Raw genomic sequence first — 27,705 nt, forward strand, 5'->3', positions numbered from 1 at the left:
ATCCCCCTCGTTCTCACACACCACCCCACCAACCTCCGGATACAACGCATCATCCTCCGACACTTCCGCCATCTACAATCCGACCCCACCACCCAAGACATTTTTCCATCCCCACCCTTGTCTGCTTTCCGGGGAGACCACTCTCTCCATGACTCCCTTGTTCGCTCCACACTGCCCTCCAACCCCACCACACCTGGCACCTTCCCCTGCAACCGCAGGAAATGCTACACTTGCCCCCACACCTCCTCCCTCACCCCTATCCCAGGCCCCAAGATGACTTTCCATATTAAGCAGAGGTTCACCTGCACATCTGCCAGTGTGGTATACTGTATCCATTGTACGCGGTGTGGCTTCCTCTACATTGGGGGAACTAAGCTGAGGCTTGCGGACCGCTTTGCAGAACACCTCGCTCGGTTCGCAATAAACAACTGCACCTCCCAGTCGCGAACCATTTCCACTCCCCCTTCCATTCTTTAGATGATATGTCCATCATGGGCCTCCTGCAGTGCCACAATGATGCCACCCAAAGGTTGCAGGAACAGCAACTCATATTCCGCTTGGGAACCCTGCAGCCCAATGGTATCAATGTGGACCTCACCAGCTTCAAAATCTCCCCTTCCCCCACCGCATCCCAAAACCAGCCCAGTTCGTCCCCTCCCCCCACTGCACCACACAACCAGCCCAGCTCTTCCCCTCCACCCACTGCATCCCAAAACCAGTTCAACCTGTCTCTGCCTCCCTAACCAGTTCTTCCTCTCACCAATCCCTTCCTCCCACCCCAAGCCGCACCTCCATCTCCTCCCTACTAACCTCACCCCACCTCCTTGACCTGTCCGTCTTCCCTGGACTGACCTATCCCCTCCCTACCTCCCCACCTATACTCTCTCCACCTGTCTTCTTTTCTCTCCTTCTTCGGCCCACCTCCCCCTCTCTCCCTATTTATTCCAGTTCCCTCTCCCCATCCCCCTCTCTGATAAAGGGCCTAGGCCCGAAACGTCAGCTTTTGTGCTCCTGAGATGCTGCTGGGCCTGCTGTGTTCATCCAGCCTCACATTTTATAACCATAGGCCAGTTAGCTTCACATCTGTCTTTGGAAGAAAGTTAGATTTTATTGTACATGATTAAGTAGCAAAGTATTTAAAAATGTATAATGTAATGAAGCAGAGTTGGCATGGCTTCACAAAGGGACAATCATGCCTGGCAAATTGGGTGACCTGGGTGCTCAGTGGTTAGCACTACTGTCTCATATCACCAGGGATAATAGAATTGCAGATGCTGGAGAATCTGAGGTAACAAGGTGTAGAGCTGGATGATCACAGCAGGCCAAGCAGCATCATAGGAGCAGGAAGGTTGACGTTTCAGGCCTCAAAGGGTCTAAGCCCGAAACGTCAGCTTTCCTGCTGCTATGATGCTGCTTGACCTGCTGTGTTCGTCCAGCTCCACACCTTGTTATGCCATATCACCAGGGACTTGGGTTCAATCCCACCTTCGGGATGAAAGTCAGTGTAGAGTTTGCGCATTCTCTCTCTCCTCTGAGCTACTCCCACAATCCAAAGATGTGCAGGTCAGGTTGCTTGACCATGCTAAATTCTCCAGGGGTATGTAGGCTAAGTGAATTGGGCATGGTAAGTGCTGTGTTATGGGATGGTCTTTGTAGTGTTGATGTGGGCTGAATGGCCTCTTTCTGCATTGTAAGATTGTATGAATTTTCTTTAGAATGTTTTTGAGGAGGTAATGAATGGGACAAAGATTGGGGAACGAGTAAATGTGATATATTTAAATTTGGAAACGAGTTCAATGAGTTAAACTATAAAGTAAGGTTTGAACACCTGGTGATTAGATGGCATATTAGCAAGGATAGAGTATTGGCTAACTAACAGAAGACAGAGAGGTGGATTAATGGAAAGTGCATACAGAGAATGGCAACGCATAACTAATTGAGCACTGTAGGATCAGTGATGAGGCCAAATTTAGAAAATATATTAATGACTTAGCTGAGGCAAGTGAATATACAATTGCTAGTTTTGCAAATGTCGCAACAATGGGCGAGAAAGTGCGTGATGTGGATTCAATGGGCTATATAATTTCCTTTTGCTCTAACATCTTATCCTCTTCAGATGATGATTGATAGGAAACTGCTAGTAGTTTACCACCAAACATCTCACAGAGTTTTGCCAATCAGCTTGCATTATTAACTTTGGCTCCCTTCACTTTGCAGCACCGGCTCCAACAGGGAACAATCATAGCCAATGAGAGACTCAGAAATGGAATGAAACTGTGAGTCCTCTGGGATTAATGTCAAACAAAAGTTAACAGGAGCCCTTTTACAAATAGCTGGCCCACATTGGCTAAGTGCATTTTCTCTCTCTTTTCAGAAAGACAAGATGGGGAACAGTAAATCGAGTGCCTCTAATGTACTGAACAAAACGTCTCAGGGTGTGATCGTCATTCAGTCACCATTGGTAAGTAGGATGTTTTATGCAGGATAATTCATTCATTTACATTGCTGTGGATAATTATCTTCCTAATACGTAGGATCTACATCATGAAAACGGGCCATTCATTTCATCTAACTCATATTGTGTTTACTCTCCACATGGGCAAAATTTAGCTATTAATGAAGTTTTTATATCCTGGGCTTTATTAATAGGGGTGTAGAGTACAAGAATAAGGGCATTAAAAAAACAAAAAATAAAGTGTTGGAGAAATTCAGCACTTCTGGTAGCCCACAGCATCTCATGGATGCCCAGTCTTGAGTGTTGCAATCTATCCCATTTAACACAGTAGTTGCACCACTGAAGCTCTCCACAGCGTGAAGGTGGTCTCCTGAAGAACAATGCAGAAGTCACCAATCATCGATGCTGTCATGGACAGGTGCATTGGCAGCAAATAGTTTGGTGAGGGTGAGATCCAGTATGATTTTTCTCTCATGTTGTTTTCGTCACCTGCCACAGACCCAGGCAAGCAGCGATGTCCTTTAGGACTCAACCAGCCTGAGCAGTGGTGCTGCTGCTGAGCCACTCTTGGTGGTGGGCATCGAAATCCCCCACCCAGAGCACACTCTGTGCCCTTTCCAGCCACAGTGTTTCCTCCAAAAGGTGTGCAACATGGAGGAGCGCTGATTCACCAACCGAGGGGAAACAGTACTAGATTATTAGCAGGTTTCCCAGTCGTTATTTGACAGATGTTTTGAGATTCCATGGGATCCGGAGTCAATGTTGACGACTCCCAGGGCAACGTACTTCCTCCTGCCTATCACAGTGTTACCATCTCTGCTGGCTCTGCATTGAAGTTGCATCATGACAAACCAATGGATGGTGATGGTGCTGCCTGACATAGCCATTCCCAAGGAAACATACCCTACAGACCCTCGAGCATTAAGAAGGGGGACTTTGAAGGGTCGACAGGGCTGATGCCTTAGTTGGTGTCAGGTGCTCCATCTGGTTTCACTCCAGGGGAAAATAACCCCAGCCTATTCAGTCTCTCCCTGTAGCTCAAACCCTCCAACCCTGGCAACATCCTTGTAAATCTTTTCTGAATGCTTTCAATTTCCACAACATCTTTCCTACAGCTGAGAGACCAGAATTGCACACAGTATTCCAAAAGTGGCCTAACCAGTGTCCTGTACAGTCTTAACGTGATCTCCCAACTCCTATACTTAATGCAGTGACCAATAAAGGCAAGCATACCAAATGCCTTCTCCACTATCCTGTCTACCTATGACTCCACTTTGAAGAAACAATTAACCTGCACTCCAAAATCTCTTTGTTCGATAACACTCCCATGACCTTGCCATTAAGTTTATAATTCCTGCCCCGTTTTGCCTAAAGAACCCTCTCTACTCTTTCACGCTATTCCATAAATCCCGATATCCCTCTCACGGCTACCAACCTACTATTAGTTTTTCTTGCTCACCCACAACTATTGCATCTCTTCATTTACCAGGTGCCTCTGTAATTTGTCATCAGAGAACAGGGTCTGGGTAATTAGATAACCTGTGGAAGTGACAACCTTACCTAGTGTGCTATGATCACTCAAAGTTTGCCCTCATGTTCTAATGTCTCTTTCTTTTGCTTTTGGTCATCCTTTGCTGGTTTTAAAGATGGGCCCAATCATCTGGTGTACAACTTGTCCTTGAAACCATCCTTAATTTGCTAAATTTGCTATACATGGTGCATTCATCATGGATTTTTTTTGTCAATATAAATATTATTGTAAGCAAACTATTTGTGGTTGCCAAATGTACACCACCCGGAATGAAAGTATATGTAGTTTTGTCCCAAATCTTTAGATCCGTGGCAACTATCTTTCTGAAATCAGGTGCCAACAGAGGGCTGACAACAAGAACTGGTCCATTTCTCTGACACTTTTTCAGATTAGAAATGTTTCAGTAATATTTTCTATTCGTCCTGTATACTCTCCCTCAACCACGTGGGCATCGTTTAGCAGGATTTTTAATGGTTGACAAGTTGGATAGACAAATTGTCAATGTGGCTTTAATCAAATTTGCTCATTTTTTCTCTCTGATTCCTACCACCTGATTTCTTCCTAACTTGTTCAAACTCTGAAAAGAAACATTAAGTTTTGCTAAGGGGTTACAATAATTCCCTAGCTGCAGATCCACTTTGAAAGATAACTGTCTTATCATGCTCCATGTCAAGTTTCACTTGGGTGTTTTTTGCAAAGGGGTTGCTGAACAGAGTAAGAATCTCACTGGAGACTATATTATACAATTATTTTCTATGAAATGGCTATTGTATTTAGTGGCTTTATTGTGCTGTCATCACCAAGCCTAAAGCATATAATGATTTTATGTCCCCCCTCTGTAGCCAAAACTGCTAAATCTACTTTTCATCCTCATTCTCTCTGCCTGTAACCCTTCTGTCAAATTGATATCTATCAAAGAGTTATGCAGCATAGAAACATACCATTTGGCTCATCATGTCTATGCTATCTAATAAATACCAGGTCACACGAATCCCACTAACATGCACTTGGTCCATAGCCTACTATACACTTGCATTTTTAGCACTCAGCCAGATCCTTTTAAAATGTACCTGCCTCCACCTCCCTCTCAGATAGCATGTTCTCTCTTTCTACCACCCTCTGGGTGGATTCTTGTTTCCTCAGGTGTCCTCTAAGCCACTCTCTCCTCACCTTAAACTTATGCCCTCTGGTTTTAGACATGTCTGCCATTGGGAAGAGAGTCTCATGATCTACTCCGTCTATGCCTCTCATAATACTATATACCTCAATCAGATCCCATCTTCAGCTTCCTCTGCTCCAGGGAAAACAAACCCAGCCTATCAGCCTCTCCTCATAACTGAGACCTTTCTTCTTACAAAACATCCTGGTGAACCACCTCTGCGCTCTACCAATCACGCATTCAGATAATGTGGAGACCCAAACTGCACACAGTATTCCGCCTCTGGCCTAACCAAAGTTTTTTGAAGTTGTAATAAGACTTGCTTGCTCCTGTATTCAATGCCCTGGCTAATGAAGGCAAGAGTTCTTCACCATTCTGTCTACCTGTGCTAATGGGATTAATTTCCATCTGCCACTGCTCTGCCTAATTTACCAGCAGAACAATATCAGACTGTGGCCTGAGACCATCCTCATCACTATCAACTGCAACACCAACGCTCATGTCATCTGCAAATGTACTGTACCAACTATACCTCCTACATTCATTCAAGTTGTTAATGTATATAACAAACTGTAAGGGTTCCAGCATTGATCCTTATGGTATACCGATGGTCACAGGCTTCCAGTTACAAAAGCAACCCTCCACCATTACCCCTTGCCTCCTACTTGTGAACCAATTTTGTCAACTTGCCTTGGATACCAAGGACTCTTATCTTTTGAACAAACCTTCCAATTGGGACCTTGTTAAAGGTCTTACTGAAGCCCATATAAACTCCCATCAATTTATTTAGTCAACTTATTAAAAAACTCAATTAAATCAGTAAGACAAGATCTCTCTCTAAGAAATCCATGCTTCCTTTGATCATTCTCTTCCAAGTATTGATTAGATATGTCTTTCAGAATTTTTTCCAATAATTTCCTTACCACTGACATGAGACTAATTACCTGGCCTATCCCTGTTTCCCTGCTTTAACAAAGGAGCCACGTTAGCTATCCTCTAGTCATCTGACTCTTCACCTTTGGTCATTGAAGTATTAAATATCTCCGCCAGAGCCCCAGCCACCTTCTCCCTTGCTTCCCATAGCAACCTGAGACATATTTCAACAGGCCCTGGGAATTTATGCACCTTCATACCTGCTAAAACATCTAATACTTCCTCCCTATTAATCTTCACGTATTCTAGAACCTCATCATCTCAAATAAAATTCCTGGCTACAATAAGTTTCTCCTTTGTAAATACAGATGAGAAGTATTCATGGAGTTACATAGCATGGAAACAGATCCTTCAGTTCAATCGGTTCATGCTGGACATAATCCCAAACTGAACCAGTCCCACCTGCCTGCTCCTGACCCATGTCCCTCCAAGCCATTCCTACTCATGTACTTATCCAAATGTCTTTTAAACAATATAACTGTTCCCACACTGTATCCAGCACTTCCTCAGAAAGTACATTCCACACGGAGCACACTCTGTGTAAAAAAATTTACCCCTGAAGTCTTTTTTAAATCTCTCTCCTCTCACCTGAAAAATATGCCCCTTAGTCTTGAAATCCTCCATCCTAGGGAAAAGACATCAACCATTAATCCTAACTTGACCCCTCATGATTTTATAAACCTCTATAAGGCCAACTCTCAACCTTCCAAGCTCCAGTGAAAAAATTCCCAGTCTATCCAATCTTTCCTTTATAATTCAAACCTTCCAAATGCAGCAAATCTCTTCTGAACCCACTCTAGCTTAATAATAGCCTTCCTATAACAGGGCAACCAGAATTAGACACAGTGCTCCAGAAAAGGCCTCACCAATGTTCTACAGCTTCAACATGACTTCTCAACTCATAGAATCGTCACAGTGTGCAAGCAGCCATTCAATCCATTGATTCCACACCAACGCTTCGAAGAGCATCCCACCCAGACCCAACCCCTCTAGCCCTGAATTTCATATGGCTAATCCAACTAGCCTGCACGTCCTTGGACACTATGAGCAAGTTAGCAAGGCCAATCCACCTAGCCTGCACATTTCTGGACTGTGGGAGGTAACCAGAGCACCCGGAGGAGACACACACAGACACGGGGAGAATGTGCAAACTCCACACAGACAGTCACCCACAGGTGGGATTGAACCCAGATCTCTGACACTGTGAAGCAGCAGTGCTAACCACTGAGCCACCATGTTGCCTGTGTCCATGCACACACATGTGCATATGAACATGTGTCTCTGCTTTTGTTTGCAAATGTGTGCATCCTCATCATGGCTCTAGGTAAGGCTGACATGTTGGCAGCCTGCTCAGGGTACTCCCTTACTTATCATTTGGTGATTCTATTTCTCCCATTAATGATCCGAGGCCATTGGCAACCAAATTTTTAATTTCTGCAACAATTTGAATGAGTTTTAGAAAATAAATATCATTTGCAATTTATTTCTGCTTGCAGGAACTTGCTGGAGATCTTGTTGACCCCATTCCTGAAACTCTGCCTTCAACAACCCTATCTGAAGCTAGCTGTGGAGACCATGAAGTGCCGAAATCATCTTTCATGAATGCAGAAGGATTCAAAAGCATACTGGGGATCGGACCGTTAATTGAAATTGCAGAACCAGGCAAAGTCCCTGCAGCACCTGACAAGGCCCCCAGAGAATTAGACGAAGTTCCCGCAGAACCAGAAGAAGCTCCCACAGATCGAGACACAGCTCCCACAGAACCGGACAAAGTTTCGGCAGAACCTGAAAAAGTCCCTGCAGAACGAGACAAAGTTCCCTCAGAACAAATCAAAGTCCCTGCAGCTCCAGATAAACTTTCCACAGAGCAAGTCAAAGTCCCAACAGCATCAGTAAATGTCCCCACTGAACTCGAGAAACACCCCAAAGAACTTGAAAATACCTCTGTGGTACCAGACAGAATCCCCACAGAACCAGACAAAGTCCCTGCAGAACCAGACAAAGTTCCTTCGGGACCAGACAAAATCCCAGAAGAACCACACCGAGTTCCTGCAGAACATGTCAAAACCCCCAATGAAACAGACAAAGCTGCTGCAGAGCCACACAAGATTCCTGCAATAGCAGATATACTCCCTGCAGTGCCAGACAAAGATACTACAGCGCTAGAAGAAGCCCCAGGAGCACCAGAAAATGCCCCCGCTGCACTAGAAAATGTCCCCGTTGCACCAGAAAAGGCCCCCGCTTCACCAGAAAATGCCCCTGCTGCACCAGAAAATGTCCCCGTTGCACAGGAAAAGGCCCCCGCTGCACCAGATAAAGCCCCCACTGCACCAGAAAATGCCCCAGAAGCACCAGAAAATGCCCCCGCTGTACCAGAAAAAGCCCCTGCTGCACCGGACAAAGTCCCCGATGCACCAGAAAAAGCCCCCGCTGCACTGGACAGAGCCCCTGATGCACCAGAAAAAGCCCCTGTTGCACTGGACAAAGCCCCCGATGCACCAGAAAAAGCCTCCGCTGCACCAGACAGAGCCCCCGATGCACCAGAAAAAGACCCCGCTGCACTGGACAAAGCCCCCGATGCACCAGAAAAAGCCCCCGCTGCACTGGACAAAGCCCCCGATGCACCAGAAAAAGCCCCCGCTGCACCAGACAGAGCCCCCGATGCACCAGAAAAAGCCCCTGCTGCACCGGACAAAGCCCCCGATGCACCAGAAAAAGCCCCCGCTGCACTGGACAAAATCCCCGATGCACCAGAAAAAGCCCCCGCTGCACCAGACAAAGCCCCCGGTGCACCAGAAAAAGCCCCCGCTGCACCAGACAAAGCCCCTGATGCACCAGAAAAAGCCCCCGCTGCACTGGACAGAGCCCCCGATGCACCAGTAAAAGCCCCCGATGCACTGGACAGAGCCCCTGCTGCACCAGACAAAGCCCCAGAAGCTCCAGAAAAAGCCCCCACTGCACCAGAAAAAGTCCCCGCTGCACCAGAAAAAGCCCCCGCTGCACCAGTCAAAGCTCCTGCCTTTTCAGGCAAAGTGTCCACTGCAACAGGTAGAGTTGCTGCGGCACTAATCAGAATTCCTACAGCAATAGGCAAAGTCCCTGGGGCAACAAGCAAAGCCCCTGCAGTGACAGATAAAGCCCATGCAGAGCCGGACAAAGTTCCTAGCGAACCGGGCAAAGCCCCTGCAGCGACAGATAAAGCCCATGCAGAGCCGGACAAAGTTCCCAGCGAACCGGGCAAAGCCCCTGCAGTGACAGATAAAGCCCATGCAGAGCCGGACAAAGTTCCCAGCGAACCGGGCAAAGCCCCTACAGTGACAGATAAAGCCCATGCAGAACTGGACAAAGTTCCCAGCGAACCGGGCAAAGCCCCTGCAGTGACAGATAAAGCCCATGCAGAGCCGGACAAAGTTCCCAGCGAACCGGGCAAAGCCCCTACAGTGACAGATAAAGCCCATGCAGAACTGGACAAAGTTCCCAGCGAACCGGGCAAAGCCCCTGCAGTGACAGATAAAGCCCATGCAGAGCCGGACAAAGTTCCCAGCGAACCGGGCAAAGCCCCTGCAGTGACAGATAAAGCCCATGCAGAACTGGACAAAGTTCCCAGCGAACCAGGCAAAGCCCCTGCAGCGACAGACGAAATCCCCACAGACCAAAACAATGTTCCTACTGAGCCAGCTAAAGATTTCGCGAAAGAAAACCAGGCCCCCTCTGAGAAAAGTTTGGAGGCTGAGTCAAAAGCACTAAATACAAATACAACTCCGTCAATTTCAAATGTTACCAACCCAAGCTCAGTCACTGAAATACCATCGATAAGTTCCCTCAGCTGGGAGACAGCTGTGCGTACCTCCATCACAGCTACAGGAACAGTGTCACGCAAGTCATCGATAATAGAAACTGCAATTTCAGCACCAAGCCTGCTGGCTGCCAGCAAAGCTCTGATTTTGGAAGAAAACGAAGAGATCAAAGAGCTGCTCGCACAGGTCCCTGAGAGAGGAGGGCCATCCCCTCCAGTGGCTGGAAGAGGCTTGGCAATTTCCCGATCTGCTCCCATTCTGTCAAGCTCCGAGCATCCACCCAGTGCCGAGCAGTTAGATCAAACCCTATACGACATCCTGTTCCACACTCCAATGGCTGTGCCTGATGCGATGCTGGTTAGTGTTCCCGAGGAAGATTTTGAGTACTGGGGGGTGCTCCACTTCCACGGGCTGGAGGCAGCCCGAGACCTGATAAGGAAACGGAAGGATGATGAAGAAAAGAAACTGAAGAAGATGAGGCCAGTTTTATTCCGACCCTGAGAGTGGAACATTTTCCCCGACTTTTAAGAGCACCTCTTACACTGTGGGTTGACATGCAGGGAATTCCGCAGTCAAAAGGAGGAACACAGTGTCTTCAGCATGGCTGGATGGTGTCTGAATCCCAGGATATAGACCATTTCCCAGGGGACCTTTGCATGGGCCCTGGAGGATTCCTGGGTTTATTTCTTGCATTCTCAGAATGGTACGTCTCTCCCTCCCTCTCCCAATGTGCAATTGGCAGCGTTGAGTCATCTACATTAAAGTGTACAAAAGTATTGATGTATAACATATGTAGCCTCTGTCTCAGGATTTTCCCGGGCTTAAAAAGGACCATGCCTTGCAATGTTTGTCCACAAGTGGTTTGTGTGTGTCTGTGGTGCTATCTTTTATTTTGAAATAAACAATAAAAGCTCCAATTAAAACAAAACTAGAGCAAGAACTACAGGATTGGTTGGTGAATAATGTCACTGTTGAATACTTTGCTTGTATCCTATGAGAATATCATTGAATGAAATGTACTCACTGGCAGGCCCATGGCGAACATTGTGGGATTCTGGGCCTTTTCAGTTGCTAGACATTGTGTGAGACCAGCTATTCCAGCTAACCATGACTATGTATCCTTTCAGAGAACATTAACTCTCCTTTCACTATTATGCCTGGGTCCTGGAGTTGCATGGAGAAAGCCCTAACATAGCTCACATACTGTATTCACATATGCATTAGCAAGTCCATTGGGATAAAACTTCAGTGAGCTTCTGCACTGTACTATGCCACCAGGATCTGGTCTAAAGGGACACAGCCTTAGTACACTGCTCCTTCTTTCCTGGGATATGGGTGACACCAGAGAGGGAATATGAAGTAAAGAAGGCAGTGGCCAGGTGTTTCATTACAGAACAATCTCTATGTTTAGTAAATACAGAAGGTAAGTATATTATAAGAAATAAAGGTAAATACAAAACAGTGAATTTGACACAATCAATTATACAGAGGACAGAAATGAAGTACACTATTAAAGTAAACACAGGTTAAACACTATTAGAAGCTAAACAGTAGTATTAATCGCAGAAACTTTAACCAGGTTTCCTACCCTTGGGGTTCCTACACTGTCACCTCCCACCTTCTCCCCCCGGCACCTCGCTAGCTAGGTTGGATAATTTGGGGTCAGGACTTTAAGCTCACCACTATAGACAAACACAATGTTGAAGCACAGCTGGCTGTTCCCACTTGCTGTATGCAGTATCTCCATGAAGACTTTGGACGGTTGTAGGCCTTCAGCCTGGGTTGAGTCTGCTGATGTGGTAGGAACATGTTTTAGATTTATCAGGCGAGTTCTTGGTTTTCCTCACTTTGTGGTGGATATTGCGAGCTGGTTTTCACCTCAGGATGTGCCTGAGGCCTGGTGGTGTCAGTCGGGCCGGTAGGTTTGGAGGTTGTCAGTCGTTCAGCCTGTAGGTTGTGGTTGGTTGCTGTTGGCTCCCCTGGTACGGGACAGGCCTGTGTCGGGAGTTTTCGGCGTGGCCATCCCTTTTCCAGAGATAGCTGCGCATATAGTTCTCAGGGAGAATCACGCACCTTGGAATCCCGCTCCTGGAGTAGCTGTGGGGATAGCTTCAGGGGTGAATCGCTTTCCCAGGTGAGGTCAGGGCCTGCTCTTTACCAATTGCTGTAACTTAAACAGAGAAATAGAAAGCGGGACGTAACACCAGCGCTTCGTCGGAGGCTCACTGATGATGTTACCTAGAATGGTGACGAAACGTCTGAAAACTAACCTTCCAGCTCAGCGAGCAAACTCACATTAAGTTTATCATTTCTAGATCACCATACTGTCCAATCGAGATTTAAACCCGGTCCCGTCATTGGGCGAGCTTCTGCATCCCTGTGGCATGGGCAAACTGTTGCACCTTTTCAGGGCTGAGGGCATTGTCCTGTACCTCCCTGGGAGGGGGCACTGCCCCTCGATTGGGGCTGAGAGAGCTGTCCTGTACCTCCCTGGGAGGGGGCATTGCTGCACAATCAAGGCTGAGGGAGCTTTCCTGTACCTCCCTGGGAGGGGGCATTGCCCCTCAATCAGGGCTGAGGGAATTGTCCTGTACCTCCCTGGGGCATCGTCCCAATTAGGTGTCAAGTGTCATTGGGCGGAAACAAAGAAAGGAACATCCGGTTTCATGTCATGGCCCAAACCAGGCTGAGGTGTTGTGCTCTGCTCCACTCTCAGTGCATAGCTGGTCCTGGTTTCCTGGAGCCATGCTGTGCTGTGTACCTTATGGTTCCTGATATCAGGAGGTAGAGCTTCACTGGGTCCCTCACAATGTCCAGCATTTCCAGGTCAAGGTTGCTCATCTCATCTGCACACTTGATCCTTTGCCTATCCTTCTGTTTGTGGCCATTCTCCCCCATATCTTTGTCAGAAGTGGAGTTCCCAGTGCTTCCTTTGTAACTTTGTCTCTTTCCACTCTGCTGCTGGCCTGTGTTGGCCCCTGTGGGACTGAGGGGTTTTCCTTTTGAGGCTTCCCTTCACCACCTCCAACACACTTCCTGCTTGTTTAGATTCCCTACAGTGTGGAAACAGGCCCTCCGGCCCAACAGGTCCACACTGCCCCTTGGAACATCCCACCCAGACCCATCCCGCTATAACCCCCACACCCCTGAACACTATGGGCAATTTAACATGGCTAATCCACCCAGCCTGCACATCTTTGGACTGTGGGAGGAAACCAGAGCACCCGGAGGAAACCCACGCAGACACGGGGAGAATGTGCAAACTCCGCACAGATAGTTACCCGAGGCTGGACTCGAACTTGGATCCCTGGTGCTGTGAGGCTTCAGTACCAACCATTCAAATCTAACCTTCACCTCTCCAAGGAAAACAGTCCCAACTTTATATAACCGAAGTTACTCAACCCTGGAACCATTCTCATTAAACTCCTTTGAACTCTCTCCAAAACATTCAACTCCTTCCTAAAGTGTAGTGCCCAGTACTGTGCACAATATTCCAGATGAGGTTTAATTGATGTCACATGCAGGTTCAGCATAACCGCCCTGTTCGTGTACTCTATGTCACTACTAAATGGGCTGAGAATATTCTATGATTTATTAATTGCTGTCCCAGCCTATCCAACCACCTTTAATTACTGTTGTACACAGGTATCCAGCTTTCTCTGTTGTTGCAGACCCTTTAGAGTTGTATCATTTATTTCACTGACTCTCTATGTTACCACAATTTATCACATTGATTGACTGATTGATTTATTGTCACGGGTACCAATATACAATAAAAATACAATAAAAAGATTTGTTTGCAAGCAGTATAGGCAGATCACAGTAAGCAAAGGATGTACAAATCAAAAAGACTTAGACAGAGGCACACAGGTTACATTGCACAGGGCATGCTCTAGGCAAGATCAACATTAGGAAGATCAGCGTTATTTGAGGCTAGAAAATCCATTCATCAGTCTGATAATGGCCTGGAAGAAGCTGTTGTTGAACCTGCTCCATAAGGCCATAAGACCATCAGACATAGGAATGGAAGTAAGCCCATTTGGCCCATCGAGTCCACTCCACCATTACATGTAAATTTATGTATAAATGGAGTCCATGGATGGAAAGTTGATCTGCACTGTGCACACAACCTCCTGTCTCTTACAGTCCTGGGCAGAGCATTTGCCGAAGCAGGCCATTATGCACTGGTACAGTACTGAGTCCAGAGAGAGAGAACAGCAGTAACAGCGAAAAAAGAACTGTGGATGCTGTAAATCACCAATTGCTGGAATAATTCGCCATCTTATCATAGAATCCCATCAATGTGAAATAGGCCCTTTGGCCCAACAAGTCCACACTGACCCTCAGAGGATCCCACCCAGAGCCATCCCCCTTGTCTGCACAACCCTGAACACTACAGGCAACTTAGCATGGCCAATCCACCTTGCCTGCCTATCTTTGGACTATGGAAGAAAACCAGGGCACCTGAAGGAAACCCACACAGACACGGGGAGAATGTGCAAACTCTGCACAGGCAGTTGCCCAGCAGTGGAATTGAACCCGGGTCCCTGGTGCTGTGAGGCTGCAGTGCTAACCACTGAGCCACCGTGCGTGTGGTGGACAGAAATCAGAGCAAAGGTCACTCGACCCAAAATATTAACACTGATTTCTCTCCACAGATGCTGCCAGACCTACTGAGCTTTTCAAGCAATTTCTGTTTTATTTATTGTTGAGAGGGAGCAGCTCACGAGCAGACGAAGGAATGAAACATACTGAGCCGGGGAGGAAAAGAAGCTACTAATAGGGACCATTAGTTGATGAAAATGGATTGGCTATGGTGAAAGCAGCCCATATGATGATAAGGCCTGGTGTGTGTGGATTGGGGTATGGGAGCAGGTGCTCAGGCTGTAAAATTATTGAACTGGTTTTGAGTCCTGAAGGCTGCAGGGACCCCATGCAGAAAATGAGATGCTTTTTTACCAGCTTGCACTGAGCTTTTCTGAAACACTATAGCAATCCTGAGACATAAATGTTGGCCAGGGTAATGCAGTGATGTGTTGAGGTGGCAGGCAACTGGAAACTCAGGGTCATTTTTGTGGACAAAATGTAGGTGTTTCACAAAGTGGGCACCCAGTCAGCGTTTTCCATTGTGAGCAGATAATACAATTCACTGCTGCTCACTACGTTGTACAAGAAACCTAACCACTATTTACAACGTTGTACAAGCAATCCTCACTACTGTTCACCATGTTGTATAAGAAACCTCACCACATTGTGTTGTATGATGTAACTGGTAGGTTTGCTGTCACCATCTTCTTTTCTGGTAGAGATCTATGACCTGTTTGCTCATATGAGATAGTGGAAAACCACTGGGTAGTTCAATCATTTGATTTGATTTATTTATCGTCAAAGGTATTTTGTTACAAACTACGTTGAAAAGTGTTGCTACTCCCCAGCTCTACCTTAAAACAAAAATAAACCATTCATAGAATATAAAAGCAGAAAAATGAAACAAAAAAGGAAGATAGTGTCCAACTTTATAGTCCTTCTTGTTAAGTGCTCTACTGAGGGCCTGGTAGCCAGGCACAAGCCCCCATCACTGCACTGTCACCACTGGAACAAAAGTCATCCACTCTTCGGCACCATCTCGCTCCCGCCTACTCCCTCGCCACTATGAGCCTTTGCTGGACTTAACCAACGCAGATGTCGCCAATTCCACCAGGTAACGAACCAGCCTAAACCCAACTCTGCTGCCACCATGAGTCTGCTTTGGGCCCACCTTGCTGATGCATCTGCTGTCGAGGCCACCGGGTCTCAGACTGAGCTCAAACTCGTCTTCGTCATCGCTTCCATGAATCTGCGCTGGACACTGATGCCACTGGATACCAAACGTGCTCCCATACCACCAGCCATGAGTCGATGCTAGGGCCACCTCAATGATGCAGAAGCCACCAGGAACCTAAACTGGCCTCTGTCACCACCGCCACAAGTCTGCGTTGGGTCCACTTGAGTTCATGCTGGGCACACTCAAGTCCATGTTCCTCGGCACACTCAAGTCCGCACTGGGCTCACTCAAATCCGCACTGGACCCACTCGAGTCCCTGCTGCTGCGCCCACTCGAGTCCACATTGCTGGGCCCACTCGAGTCTGCGCTGGGCCCACTCGAGCTAGTGCTGCTGGGTTCACTTGAGTCCACGTTTCTGGGCCCATTCAAGTCTGTGCTGTTGTGTCTACTTCAGTCTGTGCTGCCCGGTCTACTTGCTGCCGCCGATGACATTCCTGTGACCGAGCTCTTTACCAAAAGGTAGGTAAAATAAAATGAGAGAGAAAAAAAACAAGAGAGGAGAGAAAAATAAGAAACAAAGAGTAAAGTAAACAGAACAGACGAGCCCCTGCCATCTTACCAGAAATTAGAAGAGGCTCTTGTCCTAAACAAGATTTGCATATTGTATGATATCAATTATGTACAAGTTACCTTAATATGATGGACATGGTTGCAAATACAATGAGAAAGACCCAAATGTCAGGTCCTATTCCTTTAAGAACCTAAGCTGTTTTCCCACCATGTCCATGTGACATCATGAAGAGTGTGGTGCTTATAACACACACTCATTTACAACACAATTTGAGGAGTCATGAATGATGCTGAATATTCATGCAATCATCAGCAAACATTCCAATCTGACCTTATGATACAGGGTAAGTAATTGAGGAAGCAACTGAAGGTGACTGGACTGAGATACAGCCCTGAGGAATTCCTGCAATAATTTCCCAGAACTGAAATCATTGACTCCAACTACAAGGAAGGCACATTGATTCGTCAACTGAGGTTAGGGCTTTTGGTTGGTGGTAAACAGCAAAAGCCTTCCTTGACCCTGATTGTCCTGATGCCCTGAAATATCACAACGTTCAAGTCGTTGTTGAGGACTCCAAGGGTATCTCCCTCCCAACTGTGTACTATTGCTCTGCCATTTGTGCTTGTTTCTAACAGTGCGGCAGCACATACTCAGGAATTGTAATGATGGCATCGGGGATATTGTTTTGTAAGGTACAAGTTAGCGAATATGACTGTGTCTGTGGGACAGCTGTCCCAATTTTTGCATAATCCCCTAGATGTTTGTAATGAGAGTTTTGTACGGCCAACAGGGCTGGCAACAGGTTGTTTGCTGTTATTATTTCCAGTTCATAGGTCCAACCTGTTTCATTCCTTTTAGACTTAGTGGTGGTTTAATACAATTGAATAGTTTTCTAGACCATTTACAGAAGTTATTTAAGTGTCACCCACAATGTCTTGGGTGTGGAGTCAAGTGTGGGCCAGTCCCAATTTCTTTCCCTACACTGGGCTCCTGAACCAGATGAGTACTTACAACAATGGTTTCACATCCTCCATTACCAGGAATAACTGTTAATTCCAGATTTTTATTAATTGTATTTAAGTTCTTTCCGCTGTAATGGTGTGGCTTGAACTCTTCTACCCAGAGGATTAGCCTCATCTCTGGTTTGCTAATTCAGCAACATTACTACCACACCATCATCTTCCTTGAATGGGAGGGGAGGGATGTGGAATGGAGAAGAGCTCAATGATAGTGTGCCTGTGGTGCAGGGGATTGCTTAAAGAAGAAATCAGGAGAGCAAAAAGGGTACACGATAAAATCCTGGTAGATAACATTAAAGAAAATCTAAAGACTTTTTATATGTATATTGGGGCAAGAAAATAACGAAGGAAAGAGTAGGGATCACGAAGGACCAAAGTAGCATTCTGTGTGTGTGTCTACAAGACTTGGCTAAGCTTTTGAAGGAGTAATTTACCTCTATATTCAGGATAGAAAAGGGTTGTGTCGGTACAGAAACTGGGGAGGGCGACTGTGATATACTTGAACAAATTAACATTGAGAGAGAGTAAATATTAACAGTTTTATTAGGTTTGAAAGTGGACAAATCCCTGGGCCTCACTGAGATGCATCCCAGGCTGCTGTGGGAGATAAAGGATGAACTTGCACCATCTGCTTGCATTGACATTAATTTGCAGATCCTCTTTGGGCACAGTAGGAGTGTGAGAGGGCTGCAGGACAGCAAATATGGCACCATTGCTCAAGTCTGGTAGAAATATACCAGGAGGCCACAGTCCAGTGGGTCTAACATCTGTGGTAGGGAGACCACTGAAAAAAATTCGGAGGGAAAGAATTAATCTCCACTTGGAGAGGCAAGGATTAATCAAGGATAATCAACATGGCTTTGTCAAGGGACGGTCACATCTAACAAATTTGAATTTTGAAGTTGTAAACACGCTTGCCAAGCGGAAGGGTTTGGTTGCAAATGTTTCGTCACCCTGCCAGGTAACATTGTCAGTACTGGCTGGTGATACCCTCATCACACGGATGAATACAAACAATAATCACATTATTGAAAAATGGGGCAATGTTTGTCCCAATCCTTTAACTCACACACATGCACGCACACACGTATTTAAGATTAAAGATATTGGCATTATTTCATATGAAGTAGAGGCCAATAAACGACTTCCAATAGAAGTCCTAATATTGGATATGCATGGATTCCCTATCTCAGCTCAGGTTCAGTTGAAAGTGCAGCAGTTGTGAACTGAGAATTGGTTCACTTTGCAGGTGAAATATAGGATTCTTTCTGGAAATTAGGCATTTGACAAGACGCAGACATTAGCTAAGCCAAGAGCTAATTTTTTAGTTTTTTTGTTTTACTTCTGTTGTTGCAAAATGATTGATGGAAGTCAAAACTTGTATAACTAAAAATGATTCACACCACAATTCATCCCAGATCAGCCCTGATGGCATGTTAGGGTGGCACAGTGTCTCAGTGGTTAGCACTGTTGCCTCTCAGTGCCAGGGAATCCAGGCTCAATTACACCCTTGGTGACTGATTGCGTGGAGTTTGCACATTCTCCCAGTGTCCATGTGGGTTTCCTCCTACAGTCTGAAGATGTGCAGGCTAGGTGAATTAGCCATAGGAAATGCAGGGTTACAGGGATAGGGCAAAGGGGTGAGTCCAGGCAGGATGCTCTTCAGAGGATCGTTGTGGACTTGGTGGGCCAAATATTCTGCTTCCACACTGTAGTGATTCTATGAATTCAGCTAGCAGCTTCACTCAAGTCACTGTATCTTTAGATTGAGTCACTTTAGACAATGAGATCATCCAAACGTATTGTATTGTTGAAGATAATTGAGGAGCAGTTCGCATCAAGTCAAGGGTAATGGCTGTGACTGAGTTTTTTGGAAACCAAACCTGGCTATGGAGACACATTGCCTGGGGTCCCTTGGAGCTGTTTTGACTAGAACATTGATACAAATAGGAGGTTTGACATCTCAGATGATAAATTATCTTTCCTTTTGATAACTGCTGGAAATTACAAGAAATGGCCAACTTGCCCATTATGTGTTCAATCAGCATTCAAAATCCAGAAAGTGGCCGGGAGGAATTTAAATATAAGACGATATAGTATAAAGGAAGTCTTTCTTTATGCCTTCTGGATATATCATCCAGGAATGAGGATCTCAGAAGAATAACAAAAACAGAAACTGCTGGAAAAAGCTCAGCAGGTATGGCAGCATCTGTGGAGAGAAATCAGAGTTGACATTTCGGGTCCGGTGATCCTTCCTCAGCAGAATAATTCACTCGTCACTTGTGATATAAGGTATTAAGAAATCAGACATTCCCTCCCAACCCCATTGAAAACACAGATTCACACAAAAAGACTGGATGGACTCAAGTCATATTTAATTACAAAAGGCACGTTGTGAAAATATGTCAATGCATTCAACATTGTAAATACAGTCACAGTATTTGAATCCTTCATTCGATCTTCATTCCTGTTAAAAATATATATTTCTACCACTTCATAATATAACAATCCTTTCCAGGCTGGAACAGTCATTTTTACAAAAATGAACATTAAATTAAGCAATAAGAAACAATGAATACAATAATTTACACACAGTATTGCACATAAATAATAAATAGTCATTTTGCTTCCTCTTTCTTTAGTAATCAGCCAAGCGAGCCAAAGGTACTTTATAAACTAAGCCATTAGTTAATTGCTGTAAGCAAGTGGAGAGTCCCAATACCACAGAAAGCTTTGCTGAGTGACATATTCCGTGTCTAAATAACATTACTGAGGCCATCAGACATTTTGAACCAACCTCTAACTTCAGTTCGTAGTTGCAAGTTCGATTTTAAGGTGTTGTTGAAGTATTGGTGCTAAATTTAAAAAGTTGACCAATTCAAGCCAGTGTTTTTCTAATTTCTGCTGTCTGAAGCGCCTGAATTTCTGGTGTCACTGATTGAAGGTGTTTGTCGTGGATCGCAAATGGTGGAGATATCTCAGATATGACGCATGAAAGGGACAATTCTCTAAAGGTGTTCTACAATCTGAAGCCTCCCTCACCAGCTACCCACACACCTTGGCACAATGGCCCATGAGCTAAGCTCTCTACAGGTGACATGCAGCTGGAGAAATGGCTCTGATGTAGATTAAAATCATCCTGGAAATGAGACCAAATAGAGAGATGGTAGGGACATGGGAACTTTGGGGATGGGTCTTGCAAAAGAGGTAAAAGGAATGAACCCTTATTTCCTAATTTTGAGACCATGAATCTCAAAAATGAGATAGGAAAACTAGAGGATGCAAATGATAATACAATATACCCTGAATGCCTTTAGTCTGCATGTGATCTGGGTAATTGTTAAATGTTAATAGTTAGTTCCTGATCTGATGTATAAAAGAAGGGCTTTGATAATTTGTAATTTTGACAGATAGGGATTTTGAGTGAGAGACAATTACAGCATGGAGTTGGAGGAACACAGCAGATCAGGCAGCATCAGAGAAGCAGGAGAGTCGGTGTTTCAGGTCTGGACACTTCAGATGTGGGAGGGGTAAGTGAGCTAGGAAATAAATAGAGAGAGGATGGGTGGGGTTGGGGGTAGGTAGGTAGATGGGATGGTGATAGGTGGATGCAGCTAGAGGGTAGTGGGCTGGTCAGTGGGAAGGGTGGGAAAGAAGATGGGTGGGGTGTGTCAAGTCAAGGAGGTGGGGTTGAGAGGGAGCGTTGGGCATGGGATGAGGCCAGTGGGTAGGGAGATTTTGAAACTGGTGAATTCTACGTTCAGGTCATCGGGCTGTAGACTCCCAAGGTAGAATATGAGGCGTTGCTCCTTGACAGAGATGTTTTTGAGGAAGCACTCACAGGTTCTTTTATTTCAGTAACAAGCCACTCACACTCTAGCTTATTAAAGTATGTAGTACACTCAATCTGATTCAGCTTCTCAAACACACCACAATTTCTTTCACAGCACTCTGAATTCAAGAGAATATGAGCTACTTGAGTCTCCTTTAATTTAGGGAAAAAAGTGCAATGTCTATCAAGCTTGAGCTTGCTTTCAAGTTTAAAAAATCATACTATTGTTTCCTTGCCAGTGGGCTGGTACACAGCCTGCATCCTGAAGGCCAGCACTTGCTGTAGTTCTGTCAGAAGACCGTGATTCTTCCCTGTCTGGCTCTGCAACAGTTGCTGGAAGGAGTCCTGCTCCAATAAAGGCAGCATATTCTTAAGGAAGTATCCGTTGCAGTAGGCAATCAGCTCATCGGCCTTGAGAACCTTCACAACATAGAATCAAAACTTCAGAAGAAAAAAAATCATACAAAATAGAAGGAAGCATCTGGCTCATTCTGACTGGGAATGAGCTTTAAGAAAACAATTCAAATAGTCTCACGATCCTAACTTTTCCTTTTCACATATTTATCCAATCTCCTTTTGAAGCATACAATTGAAATTACTTCTCATGGAAAGCAAATAGATGATGATTTGCTGCTACATGAACTCAATTATTTTCATTGTTGCCTTCATGTCCTCTTGCCAATGGAAATTTTCTCCATATTTAGTCCATCAAAACTCATCAGTGCAAGAAGTCAGAAAATGTCAGAAAACCATGGAATTTATTTTCAGGAAGTGGAAATAAGAAGGAAGTGATTGGGTTTCAACTGTGCTGTGCTGCTGCTTAGTAACTTTCAGCTCAGGGTTCAAGTCCTCCCACATTTCTGTATAAACTGTGGTCACAAATTTAGTCCATCACGAGAATGTTAACAGCATAGTGACCAGATAATCCACTTCTAGTGATTGTGAAGGGTAAATATAGCTTGGGACACCAGTGGCCATGCCCTTCATCTCTTTTTAAAGAAGATCTTTTCCAAGAACCATAGAGGGCAGACATGTCCCTTTTTATTCCACTATCTAACAGTGCAGCATCTCCTTGCCTCTTTTGACTATTTGATCCGCATGGTTAATTATCCATGTTATAGAACCTGACCAATATTCACTCTAAAGATTTAAAATGTATCATGTTCATATTTGTTAAGTGTTCATTTAGAACGCTGTATCAGGTTGCAAGGAATTCAGGGCAATATCCAACAAAATAGCTGATCTCTTCTTACCTTGGCCTTTTGGTATATATGTGGGCTGTTAGCAGGTGTCAAGTTTCTTGAACATATGACCTCGCAGTGGCGTATCAGAGGGCTTAGCTTGAAGATGCTGGAGGCTGACAGAACCTGCAAAAGACAGTCATAAGCACTCAGTCAAACTATTCAGATATGAGAATCAGTCATCTCTCCATACCATCACAACCATTCCACACTTTATCCTATCATAGTCTCTACTTGGTCATTGAATCTTTTCCTAAATATTATTTATAAATCATCCAACCATTTAAAGCCCTTCCACAACCCCCACACACTATCATTGACTCTCCTCAACACATTTGTCAGAAAACAAGCATTAATGTGAACATATTTTTGTAGCCTGGGTTCTCACAGCTCACCTAACCAGTAAGGCAAGTATTGCAGACTATAATCCTTATCTGAATTTGACAGCAGCAATGAAGTTAATTGTATACACCACCCTGTTAATGCACCATGGATATCTGATTCATTGGGAAAGGAAATAGATTACCAGTCTGAGTGCGTATCCTTTTCATGTAAGACTGTGGAATATAGAGAACTACCACAAAGATAAAGATATCTTACCTCCAGGGCTTGATTTTTACTGATGCCAAGTCTCTCTGTCCCTCCATCATAAATATACTGCACCATGCACTGCCAAATAAAAAATCAAAATGAAATATTCTATGCACAAAATTTGTCTCACAACAACAACAAAAACAGAGTGGCTGGAAAAGCTCAGCAGGTCTGGCAGCATCTGAGAAGGAGAAAAACAGAGTTAACATTTCAGGTCCGACCCAAAATGTTAACTTTGTTTTCTCCTCCACAGATGTTGCCACATCTGCTGAGCTTTTCCAGCAATTCTGTTTTTGTTCCTGATTTACAGCATCTGCAGTTCTTTCAGTTTTTTTTGTCTTTCTACTGTTGCTTTCAAAATGTCCCAAGATGTTTTATAGTCAATGAAGTGCTTTTGAAATAACATCACCACTGTTTGGCAAGCAAATTGCACACAGCTGTGACCCACAAAATCAGCAGCCCAATGAAGTACCATTTACTTCAGATTGTCTGCTTCTGATTGAGGTCTGGCAAGATGCCTTAAGGTTAGCCACCAGCACCAGGTGCAATATGATTACAGGATTACCTGATTCTGTGTAGACTTTGGTATTCCATTAACAGTTACCTTGAATGTATCGTACTGGATATCCTTAATCTCGATGGGTTTACAGGTCTTAACATCAGGAGGGTGGGCTGCAATAAGCTTTTTGAACCTGAAGAGGGAGAAGATCATCCATGACTACAGGAAGTATCCTGTGTGGGTCAGTCATTCAATACTGCAATAACAACACTGCTGTATTAGATTTTGAAATAAAGCTAAGGTGAAGTAATTTGGACCAGGTGTAAGGGTCTTGAATGTGATTTTGAGTGACACTCCCCAGGAAATTCCTGTGCAGTGATTCAATGTTACTCAGGAATTACAGAATGATTACAGTGGAGAAGACCATTCAGCCCCATTGTATCTGCACCAGCTCTCTAAATGAGCATTTCATCTAATGCCATTGTATCATATTCTCCCTGTAATCCTGCATATTGCTCCTTTCCAAATAACAGCCTAACTTCTTTTTGAATGTACAGAAGACAGATTCATTCAAGGCAATCAGGCAGAGCACACTCGACCACAACAAATATGTTTTTGCAAGTTTGATAATCCTTAGAAGGCTCATGGCAAATCACTAATTAATCTCCTTGTGGAACTGTCTGTGTGGGCTTTGCACATTCTCCTGTGTGGGTGTCCACAGGGTGCTCTGGTTTCCTCCCACCGTCCAAAGATACGCAGGTTATGTGGATTTGCCATTCTAAATTGCCCTGTAATGTCCAGGGATGTGCAGACGAGATATGGTAAATGCAGGGATGGGGGGAGGGAGGGTGGGTCTGAGTAGGATGGTTTTCAGAGGGTTGGTGCATACTCGATTGACCTAATGACCTCTATCTGCACTATATGGGTTTCATTATTCCAACTCCATTTTGATTTAGCCTATCCTCCTCACCCTAGCTTTCCTCACTTTCAACAGCTTGTAAGTATCTATTTGGCTACACAGGTATTTTACTGGTGGGGTTAGTAGATTAAAAAGAAAAGCACTAGAAAAATCATGGTGATTTTGGTGGTGGAAAAATTGCTTAGTTGTGTGTGATGGGTGATTTGGGGTGGAAAAGCCATTCAGTTGTGTGTACAAGAAGAAGTAAAGCAGACCTAGGGGGGCTACTGTGATGTACTGGGATTGTCCCTACCAATAGGACAAGAGATTCAGGTTCAATCCCACATGCTCCAGAGGTATGTAAGAACAATTCTAAACAGGATGGTTAGAAAGTATCTATAAAGCAGACCCAGAGCTCTGGAGTAGTAATGTCCCCACACCTGAAACCAGAAGGCCTCGACAGATTGGACCACAACCAAAAAGTTAAAAACAGCAAGTCCTGGAATGCGTCTGTTTGTACTGGGCTGGAACTAGCCTATGTACTCCATGAATAGTGGCTGTATTTCAACAATAAATAAGATCCCCTTCCAGTCAGGTTTCCTGAGTTATTACAATCAATTAGTTATCTCATTTCAAGTATTTCTTTTGCAAATTAATTTATATCTATGTCCCCTTCACCCTCAGTTCTTTCATAAATTGGATCGTTTCCTCCCCATCTCCTCAATCTTAATTATGAAAGCCTCCTCTACATCTGTTCTCAGCATCTCATTTCAAAAGCAAAAACAGTCCTAACTTCTCCAATCTATGCTCATTATTGAAGCTCCTCATTTCTGGAACCATTTTCGTAAATCTCTTCGGCATTCTCTCTGATCTATTTTTAACATTTCATTCAGGGGATGTGCATGTCACTGGCTGAACTTGCATTTCTTGCCCATCTCTAACTGCCTTTAAGAAGGTTGTGATGAGCTTCCGCTTGATCTACTGCAGTCCACTTAGTGTAGGCACATTTACAATGCTGTTGAGGAGTGAGTTCCAAACTTCTATCCAGCAATGATGAAGAAATGGCAATATATTTACAAGTCAGGATATTGAATCTCTTGGAGGGGAACTTGCAGGTGGTGGTGTTCACATGTATCAATTCCTCTTGTCCTTCTTGATAACGATGGTCATGGGTATGGAAGATTGTGTGGTGAAGCGAGTGAATGCTTGTGGATGTGGTGCCAATCAAGTGGGTTGCTTTGTCCTGGATGGTGTCAAGCATCTCGAGTGTTTTTGGAGCTGCACTTGTCTAAGCAATTGGGAAATATTTCATTGTACTCCTAGCATGTGCCTTGTTGATGATGGATAGGCTTTGGGGGAATCAGGTGATAAGTTTTCATTGCAGTACTCATAGCCTTTGATCTTCCCACATAACCACATTATTTAGATGGCTTGTCCGGTTCAATTTCTGGTCAATAATAATTCGCAGGATGTCCATAATTGGATAAACAATTAAAATAATGCATTGAACGTCAATGGCATTGATTAGAGTCTCTCTTTCTGGAGGTGTTCATTGCCTGGCATTGGTGCCACATGACGTTACTTGCCACTTATAATTTTAAGCCTAAACACTACAGGTTTTGTTGCAATTGGACAGGGATTACTTTGATATCTAAGGAGTCATGAATGGTTCTGAATGTTGTGGAATCATCAGTGAACATTTCCACTTCTGACATTTTAATTGAGAGAAGGTTATTGACGAAGCAGCTGAGGATTATTGGGCTAGAAGGTACTACCCTGACGAAGTCAGGTAGTAAAATCCTGGAGCTGAGATGACTGGTCACCAACAACTACAGTCATCTTCGAGCTCAGTATGACCCCCCCAGAAGAGAGTATCCCCCAATTTTGACAAAATCCAATTTTGCTAGGGATCCTTGATGCCACACCCCATCAAACACTTTCTTGATCTCACAGCAGTCACTGTCACCTCTGTGCAGCTCTTTTGTTTATGTCTAGCTCAGGGCTCTAATGAGGTCAGGAGCTGAGTGATCCTGGTGGAACCCCAGATGGATGTCAGTAAGCAGGTCATTCTTGTGTAAGTGCTCCTTGACAGCACTGCTGATGGCCACCGTTCGCTCTAATTATCTTTTGTCCTGCATGCACCTATGAAATCAGCAGTGGGTTTGAATACTATAAGACTAAAACTATACCTGGGAATGGCAAGCGCTTGTGTAAACACAGCGTAGAGGGAACAGGGAACATTGTAAGCAGCAATGGAAGGGCTTGTTTATGATTGAGAATAGACTTATAGGGTAGCAAATGGTTAAGTTAGATTTGTTTTGCCTGGCGTGTACAGGACTTGCTTGGGTAATTTTCCACATTGTTCGGTAGATGTTATTGTTGTAGCTCTTACTGGAAGAGCTAGGCTAGTGGAGTTCTGGAGCACAGGTCTTCAGTACTATTGCCAGGATGTTTTCAGGATCCATGACCTTTGCAGTATCCAGGGCTTCCAGCTGTTTTTTGAACTTTTGTAGAGTGAATCAAATTGGCTGAAGCTAGCATTTGTAACACTGGGGCTAATGGACGAGACCAAGACGGATCACTCACTTGGCACTTCTGGTTGAAGACTGTACTGGGCTCACACAGTATTGAGGATGGGGATATTTACCGGGAGAAGGAAAATCTAGAAGGGAAAAGGACCACCTCAGCAAACGCTATGGTCAGCGAACACTAAGCTGCCATCCCAGTCTTCCCCTGTGGCCACTAGGCCCATGTTCATTTTTGGGTATCAATCTGTTTATGCATAGTGAGGGTGAGTTTATAAGTGGGTTAGAGTTTTAACTAGTAGTATTATATATCAACAGTTTATAATTGTTTACCTGTAGTTAAAATCTATTTATTTGTAATAAATATTCATTCTTGTTAAATATAGAAACCTAGGCTGTGCTTTCCGTCAGCCTGAGTCTAAAAGACGGATAAATTGGGGAATTTTGCATACCTATAAAATGTTCAACTTCTGTAATAACAGAATTCTGAGATTAGCAAGGCTGCATTTCCAGTGCAATATCCCAGTGGGTTTAACATGTGAAGATGGAACCTGACTCCACATCGTCTGATGTTGAGGTCAAGTATGTTTCCACAAAAGCAGTCCAGCAGCCATGTTCTTTAGGATTCAAATAAAAAACAAAATACTGCAGATATCAGAAAGCTGAAACAGAGAGAGATTTTCTGAAGAAGGGTCTAGGCCCGAAACGTCAGCCTTCCTGGTCCTCTGATGCTGCTTGACCAGCTGTGTTCATCCAGTTCTACACCTTGTTATTCTTTATCAAAGGGAGAAACTCAACAGGTTTGGCAGCATATGTGGAGAGAAAAAAAAGTTAATACTTTGTGTCCATATGACTTCTCTTCAGAACTGAAAATGCTGCCATACCTTCTG

The 27,705-nt window shown here is 44.5% G+C and overlaps 1 protein-coding gene across 1 annotated transcript in view; it reads right to left on the bottom strand.

Annotated features, from left to right (window-relative positions):
* Positions 1-19,587: 19,587 nt before the first annotated feature.
* The window catches only part of LOC125462843 (ankyrin repeat and BTB/POZ domain-containing protein 3-like), a 44,672-nt gene continuing 36,554 nt past the window's right edge, over positions 19,588-27,705 (bottom strand). Inside the window, exons 14-17 of the mRNA XM_048553275.2 lie at positions 23,498-23,585; positions 22,903-22,971; positions 22,315-22,428; positions 19,588-21,481 (exon numbers count right to left, since the gene is read on the bottom strand). Of these exons, the coding sequence (XP_048409232.1) occupies positions 21,278-21,481; positions 22,315-22,428; positions 22,903-22,971; positions 23,498-23,585 (475 nt within the window). The 3' untranslated portion in view covers positions 19,588-21,277. The remainder of the gene's footprint in view (positions 21,482-22,314; positions 22,429-22,902; positions 22,972-23,497; positions 23,586-27,705) is intronic.

Source organism: Stegostoma tigrinum, chromosome 21 (genome assembly GCF_030684315.1).
Source record: "Stegostoma tigrinum isolate sSteTig4 chromosome 21, sSteTig4.hap1, whole genome shotgun sequence".
Taxonomy (NCBI): Eukaryota; Metazoa; Chordata; class Chondrichthyes; order Orectolobiformes; family Stegostomatidae; genus Stegostoma; species Stegostoma tigrinum.